General features: G+C 37.4%; 1 protein-coding gene across 2 annotated transcripts; it reads left to right on the top strand.

Moving 5' to 3' along the window:
• Nucleotides 1–5414: 5414 nt before the first annotated feature.
• LOC111368070 (protein SHOOT GRAVITROPISM 5-like) lies at nucleotides 5415–7601 on the top strand. 2 transcript variants are annotated; one of them, XM_022989261.1, is made up of 4 exons: nucleotides 5456–5559; nucleotides 5654–5776; nucleotides 5874–6273; nucleotides 6726–7601. In XM_022989261.1, exons 2-4 carry the CDS (start codon nucleotides 5683–5685, stop codon nucleotides 7426–7428), a joined length of 1197 nt encoding a protein of 398 aa, XP_022845029.1. In that variant the 5' UTR covers nucleotides 5456–5559; nucleotides 5654–5682; the 3' UTR covers nucleotides 7429–7601. The 2 variants fall into 2 exon arrangements, with proteins under 2 accessions (XP_022845028.1, XP_022845029.1); XM_022989260.1 differs by having other exon boundaries at nucleotides 5415–5776.
• The last annotated feature ends 603 nt before the right edge of the window (nucleotides 7602–8204 follow it).

Below are 8204 nucleotides of genomic sequence, written 5' to 3'. Positions count from 1 at the left end.
AAACAATGGTTGAAATTCTTGAAAATCTCGAATGTTGCTGGAAACACAAAGTGAATATGACAAAATTTAATAATTATTATTAATTCTGCCATATTGGGGGGTAATTGTTGACACATAAAAATTCAGCCCAAATCGAACGACTCAAAGAATGAAGCTCAATTGGAGAATCCCCAAATCAAATAGCCCAAAGAACGAAGCCCAATCAAACAATTCAAGATGAAAGCCCAAATAGGGAGGCCCAAGAACGTGATAATACCATTGCCCAAGATTGCAAGTCCCCCAGAATCTGAGCGAATGGAGTGCCATGCAATCGCCCAGAGCTATTACTTTATTCTCGCCAAAACCTTCAAGTCGCCCAAACTCTTAACAAACATAAAGCGTTGTAGTTATCAAGAAGTGCAGTTATTAAAGCAGTTAGTAAAGCAGCCCCATCACGTTCCACGATTCAAGGAATTCAATCGAAAACGGTTGAACGACGAAGAGTAATGGCAGCAGTTAAATAAGGCAGTTTTCATGACAAGCTGGTCATTATGAGGAAAGTGGGCAGTTGCAGAACGATCAAACAGTTTTTAGGCGGTTGATCACAAAGAGATCGTCCATGAAGTATAAAAGGGAGAAAAGACATAGAGCAAAGGACCGAATAAAAAACTCTCGAACAGAGAACATGTAATTTTAATTTCCTTAGCTTAGACTTAAACACTTTTTTCCGTAACTCGTGTGCTTGCGCCCCTTGGAGGCACTTTGTTTTTAATTTCCAATTGTAAAGTCATCGCCAATAAAAGAACACCCCTTTTTGGGACTTTGTTTCAAGAGGTTTGTCCCTTACACAATCGTCTGATCCCTTTTAATTGTTAGCGACTAACCCGCGCGAAATACAATCATATTTGACTTCTTCTCTCACAAGTGGATCCCACTTTTCTCTTAACGGTCAAAAAGCTAATTCTCAAAATTACTCCCAAATAGACACAAATTACCCAACATTACAATAAAAATCAAATCATAAGATCACAAAAACCTAAATACCCAAATACCCTTGAGGCTGCCGCGTCAAGGGTTCGAATCCTGAAATATGGATTTGGCTCTTGGGTAAGTGCAAGTGTACAAGCAGCCTTCTACCCTGTACCCTTGAAGACATAACCTGCGATTTACCTCCCTCACGATACTCCAGGGTAGGGGCGGTGGGGGACCCTCAATGTTGGGGTTCAATCTTTTTTATAAAACAAGCATCATAGCTCCTAGAAGTACATGAACAGCCTAATTTTATAGGTCATCTTCATCACTCACACCGACAGAAACAACAAAAAGGTTAGATCTAGTAGCACCGGCACTCATCTTAGCAAATCGAAATTTAGTCTCGAACCCTTTGGATTACTGCAACGTTTGTGTAAATGCTTGATAATTGCAAATGTTAGCATCACTCCTCCATGCATACTTCATTGATTCCTCAAAATCAGAAGGTTTAATTTCAACGACTTTATCTTTGTTGCTAACCTCTTAGGTCACAATGCGATTTTTCGGCAATATCGTTACTCACGGTGACATTGTTATCGCTGTAGCGACGAGCCTAAGGCGGTCTCCAGTGATGAGAGATGTGAAAGAAGGGAAGAACTTGTGGCTACATGAATGAGAGAGAGAGAGAGAGAGAGAGAGATAATTTTAGATGCCTGATTTATGCTTAAGTAAATTTTATACCTGATTTTAAAGTTGTCATTTTCAAATACCTGTTATGGTGCAATTTCCACTTGGAAAAATGAGGCCGAACTGGGACATTGACTAATAAAGGATTTTGTAAGATGGGCTATCATCCTCGTCTTATTTTTCATTGGTAGGAAGCCTAGTGGGCTACAAATTGGATAATGGAAAATCGACCCAATTGGGCCCAGGTGGAGCCCAAAAAAGATAAGGACTTTCAAGTTTCAACCCACCTTTTATGACTTTCCAGGTCAATTGCAAGTAGGGGCCTAAAGAAACTGATAAATACATTTCTTCCCTCCTTTTTCATTCAATTTTCATCTTTGAGGGATATGGTAGAAATCATAGTTTTCATTTTAATACTCGTGGTTGAGATAGAATTGCAACATAATGCAAGTAATGACAAATACAAGAAAATTCATGTCTAAGAATTATTATATTCTGTTGAAAGAATGGGGACATGATGGGAAGTGGATTCTCAACAAACATGACACCTAGCACCATCACAAAAGAATGTCTTTAGCAATCATCTCTTCCATTTGTTCTCATCTTTCACTAAATAATTCTCCATGCATACAATGTAAAAGTCGAGTTTTATTGAAATGATTGTTATACTTGATATGAAAGCATGTATTTTTGTTGAGGAACTCACATTGCAGACAGGAGAATACGTGGAAGGCTACTTTGGGTAGAAAATTGATTTCGTGAAATCGTTCGCTGTGAAAGAAGGGTTGTCCAGACATCGATTTTGAAGAGGGATGGAATGTGACAATGTAATTGTGTTTCACCTCACTCGTACAAAGTTTGCTATAAGTATTTTGAGAACCATTCCTTTACAAGACCATTTTATGGATAAGTTCAACTCAAAGTAATTGTTACGTAAACCTCCTTCTATTAACTAGGTACATCATTTTTAAGATCACACGTCTTACTTCTACATGTCGGGATAGTCTTAAAATGTGACTTACACCATCACAAAAATTATTATTTTTCCTTTTTCCTTATCCTATCCAAAAGATAAAATAAAAGCAAATAGTAGAAGATAATAGCTTTTGGTAGGAGGCCACATTTTGTGTGTCGGAAGAGATTCCTTTTCTTATTACGAAAATATGTTTTTTATTCTTTGACAAGTTATCTCAACCTAGCTAAAGAGACGTAAAGTTAGTCTTTCAAAAGGATCAATACGAATCGCTCATACAATTTTTGACTGGCGAATTAGAACGGACTTGAAAATGCAAAAAGAAGGTTGGCCCCCACCCCACCACTGCATTGGACCTACACGATTCAAGACCTCTACTTTAACCATACAAATTTATATTTAAAGGTTGAATCCCAACCTTAAGGGTCCTCCACCCCTCCTTTCTTGAAGTATCGCGAGAGAGGTTAATCGCGGAATGTATCCCAACAGGTCAGGAAACAAAAAAATTTTGTACACTAGTGCCCACAAAGAGTCTCAATCCAAGTTTTAGGAATCGAACCTTCACACTTCGGCAACCAACAAGACTGAGTATATTTCACTCTTATCCTTTGCACAATTGAGATATGTCCCAGAGGGAAAAATTTATATTTATTAGTACGTAATACTGTGTATTCAATCGACTAAAAACATGTACTCAAAATGGTAAGAAAAAAGGTATCCCGTCAATATTTTAAATGGGCCAAAATGGCATTAATGCCAATATACCTTGCAGTCCCCACCACACCACATCTGATTCCACAAAGAAAATTGACATCTTTCTATTTATTTTCAAGTATGAAGTTAAATAATTTATCATAGCCAAAGTTCCTCCAACATTCAATGAAGCAAATATCAATCCGTAATCTATTATAATACAACAATCATAATCGATGTTAGAATGCTATTTCCGAGCAAGAATTTGCTAAACTTTAGAAGCGATAGTATTTGGATAGTCATTTGTCAAATTAGTTAGACGACTCGTTCCATTGATTACTCCACTTGAAAGCTCTGTCCCAACTAGTTTTGTATTTCCCCGTTTGGTAGTAATTAAAATTTAGATTTTAATCTAAATTAAAGTCGAAAATTAATTTCAACCACATATTTTATGAGATCCACAACTTTTCAATTACACATTCAATCAGCTTTTGTCAAAATTTACTAAAAATTTGATTTTAATTTCCACCAAACTTTACTTACATTACTACAATTTTTTTTTGTAGATGAGCATAAAAGTTATCAATTGTTAAGCACAAAGTTTAAGATTGTGGCAACGCAACACAATTCTCTTGCAAAAGAATGTCTTCGATCGTAACATGTCAAATAGTTGCACATTGGCTCCAAACTATCGATCTAATTATATCTTGTTGAGTTTGTTATTTAAAAACGATACTAAAAGAGATCGTATACTGAAAACTCAACTCTCAATCTAATATATACTTGTTTGTATATTTTTTTCTTGTTGAAATTATTATACAATTTCAATTATTATCTGGAAAAGAATGATCATATTTCGTCTAGATTTATTTGAAATTCAATAGTGGTAATAATGGAGTGGTGGGACGAAATTTGATTTTGGCTGATTATTGAGAGGCTGTCATACGTCATTTGCATGAGAGAATGTTTTGGCTGCTTCCCACTGTTACGTTGGTGCTCTTCTCCACACAATTCCCACCCATTTTTTAATTATTAACACCAAATTCAATCATATGATGTGATATATCGATTTCCTTCTTCATCAATCCACTCAACAAAAATACAATCTCAATTTCACCAAATAATTCAAAGATACTATGTAGATAAGTGATGATCACTACTCGTATCTTCCAGTATTTACATGACGAACTATATTATTATTTAAAGTTATTGAAAATAAAATAAATTCTTACTCTAGAAGAAGGATTTCATTAGTCACATTTGTCTTCCTGATTCATCACATAAGAAAGGGGAAAAATAAGAATACGATATTTGTCGAATATCACATGTCGATTAACTCTAATGTTATTTGACACTCGATTGAAAGGTGGGAGTTAGCAATCCTAATTGAGAGAGGATCCATGATAGTTACTAGGCCAACATAACACTCTTTGGTTCTTTTTTAAGTAATTAGTTTGTATTTACTTAGTAGATATTTGATACTTACAACTGCTCCTCCAGAATGGCTGGTAATACCACTTAAGGGCGGATAGACCGTCCACCCAGTTCCGCTACCCACTTCTACTAAGGCTGAGCTTAATAAGCAGCAGGTAGTCATGCTGGGGGTTTGGGGACCGCAGCCCCCCATGTAAGCAGTAACCATGTTCTCGTGGCCGTGCCTTTCTTATTGATTTGGTAGAGACGGCTCTTTCTTTCCGCCTAAGAGAATCGCGAGTTTACTCGGAGCAGGCTTCCCAAAAGCCTTACAGCAAAGGTAGGTAATCCTCTTCTTTTAATTAGCCTCAAGGGAGTAATTCTATGTAACACATGCCTACATACATTTCATTCATGCCATACGGTCTGTTTTGCAGAACATAAATTTTGCTTCTTAAATTTGACCTAAAAGATTCTACATATTCAATGCTCTGTAGGGACTGGGAATGTCAAGCAGTCAAAAAAGAGGGGTGAATCTGTAATTTTGCTTTGATTATACTTGTAAGATTTATTTCTACTGTAGATATACATTAATACAATCCCTTCTGTATGAAACTGACGAAAAATTTAGCCCTTAAGGGTATGTATATATCTATCTATTTATGCATGCAAATTTACTGTACTATGAAATAACTCATAATGAGTGTGTTTTGTTTCTTTGTGGGATGTTTTTGGTTCTTGCTGGTAATCAAGTTGGAAGCTTTTTGGTTGGACCTCTACCTCTGCCTCTACCTCTACCTCTACCCCTACCCTACCCCCAGCCTGAATTACTCTTTTTAAAGGTGAAGGCTTATAGATTAAAAGCTGATTCAAAGTGCCTTTCCATTATTTTTTCTACCATTCTTCCATCATTCATCTTTCGAATTTTTTTTGCAGTTGAGACTGATTTTATATATATAGTTCCAATGTTAAGAAACTGTCCCTCTTCTTCTTCCCAGCCATTTGCTGCAGATAATGGAAACTTTAGTAAAAGAAAACGAAGGCCAGCAGGAACCCCAGGTACAGTTCAAGATTCAGTTTTGTTCATACAGTAATATATTTTTGATAACTTTTTCCGTGTTAATTATAAGTGCAATGAATTATGTGTTATGAGTAGATCCAGATGCAGAAGTAGTATCTTTATCTCCCAAGACCTTATTGGAATCGGACCGATACGTTTGCGAGATCTGCAGTCAAGGATTTCAGAGAGACCAGAACTTGCAGATGCATAGAAGAAGGCACAAGGTGCCATGGAAGCTGCAAAAGAGCGAAACTCCGATTGTGAGAAAGCGCGTTTTCGTGTGCCCAGAACTTACTTGCCTTCACCATGATCCTTGCCACGCACTGGGTGATCTTGTGGGAATTAAGAAACATTTTAGAAGAAAACACAGCAATTATAAGCATTGGGTTTGTGAGAAATGCTCAAAAGGATATGCTGTTCAATCAGATTATAAGGCTCATCTCAAAACATGTGGAACTAGAGGCCATTCTTGTGACTGTGGCCGTGTTTTCTCAAGGTACATAAGAAAAGAATCAGTAGAAACAACGTAGACGATCCCATCTAAATCGCTCTTAGTTAGCTCCCTCATCATTTACCCTTGTCACTCCTTTCAAGATTTTATCTGCAGAATGCAGAATGTTTGTTCCATTTTCGTAAAATCAGTAGACATCCAAGAAATAAAGCATGTGAAATGACAATAAACTAGGTTTTGACTGACGTGGGCTTCAAACAAAGTTCTTTTGGAATCCCGATACTACACATATTCTAGCATCTAACATATTTCTAATATGAACTTGGAAGATCACTTAGACTGCCCCCAAACATCTTACTGGATTTTCCAACTGAAATGGAATATTACTACCAAAATGGAATTGCTTCTCACTTCGGTCAATTAGCAATAATTTTTCTGTGGACTTCCGGACCTCAAGCATACATATTACTTATGTAACGGTGCATTCTTTCTGATAGGGTGGAGAGTTTTATCGAACATCAAGACGCGTGCAGTATGGGGCGGCTCCGATCAGAATCACACGCGTTACAGTCTGCGGCTTGCCTGTCTCGAACAGCTTCAGGCCCCAGCCCGTCCAGCGACACCAATCTCAGTAATGTTGCACCATGGCCTATTTTCATGGCCAATGTTAGCGAAACTAAGAATTCCGAACCCACATTTTTAGAGCTTCAGCTACTAACAAAACCCTGTGAGGATCAGTCGACGCAATTGCAGCTGTCCATTGGCTCATCAGAAGTCAGTGAGAGAAACGAAATTGATATCGCGAATATAAACAGATTTTCTCCAAGGGAGAGTGACGCTGGTGAGAAACTGCCGAGAGTTGAAGAACAAATAAGAATAGCCATGGTGGAGAAAGCATACGCCGAAGAGGCAAGAATACAAGCTAAGCGGCAGAGTGAACTTGCTGAGCATGAATTCGCCAATGCCAAGAGAATTAGGCAACAAGCGAAGGCGGAATTGGAGAAAGCTCAAGCCTTGAAGCAACATGCTATCATGGAAGTCAATTCGACCATTTTACAACTCACTTGCCAATCTTGCAAAGATAAGTACCAAAAGGGAATAACAGAAGCATCGACTCCCTTCGTGAATCCGTTTGGGTTAAGCTACATATCATCTGCTCTTAGAGAAACTACTGATCATCTAACATTTGTTCAACTTTGAATTCTTCAATCTGTTCATGGTAATTAACTTATTTGCATGTTTTGTATTTCCCACATCTATAGACATGTGGTTAGAAGCCTAGTGGGTGTCATCATAAGCCAGGGATGTGTTTATTAATGAGAATCTGTATTCAAAGATTACTAAAAGTTAATTTGGTGTTTATTCGTGCTTAACAATGACTCTTTTAGCTACAAAAATGGCCAAATTGATCCGTTGTGATTTTCCACCAGCTTTTTAAAGCTTGATATTGTTGAAATCATGGGAATGTGAGTTCTCTTAATCTTTTTCTTAAGGAGGCGTAAGGGCCTCGCCCCCAAAATAATTTCACAAAGAGAAACAAAATCAAGAACTGAAACTACATTTCGTGTACTCGTGTCATGCTTCGTATCATCATGCACTTAGCTAGATATTTGGTTGGCTCGTGGTCCTGTCTAAAATATGCTCTGTTGATCTCAGTGTTTGATAGTCCATCGGACAATCTATTTCCCCATTGATATATCCAAACGCATCGCCTGCGTATTCTTGTCTTGTATAGAATGGCATTGTCTTCTCTCTTGATTTTTTGGCAACGGAAGGAAGAATTGCTTCTTGATTTACAGAACACACTTATAAACTCATATAATCCATGTCATGATCCCCTTTATAATTTAAGACACCCTATTTATGGCTATTCGTCTGCAAGATTTTCTTGAATGCAAAGGGGAATAGTGGTAGCATTTGAATATATTATTCAGTGTACCCTAAACTTTCGGTAGAGTTAAGATTTTGTGTTTGGA

Source organism: Olea europaea, chromosome 18 (assembly GCF_002742605.1).
Source record: "Olea europaea var. sylvestris chromosome 18, O_europaea_v1, whole genome shotgun sequence".
NCBI lineage: Eukaryota > Viridiplantae > Streptophyta > Magnoliopsida > Lamiales > Oleaceae > Olea > Olea europaea.
This window is presented reverse-complemented; position numbering and strand designations above follow the sequence as displayed.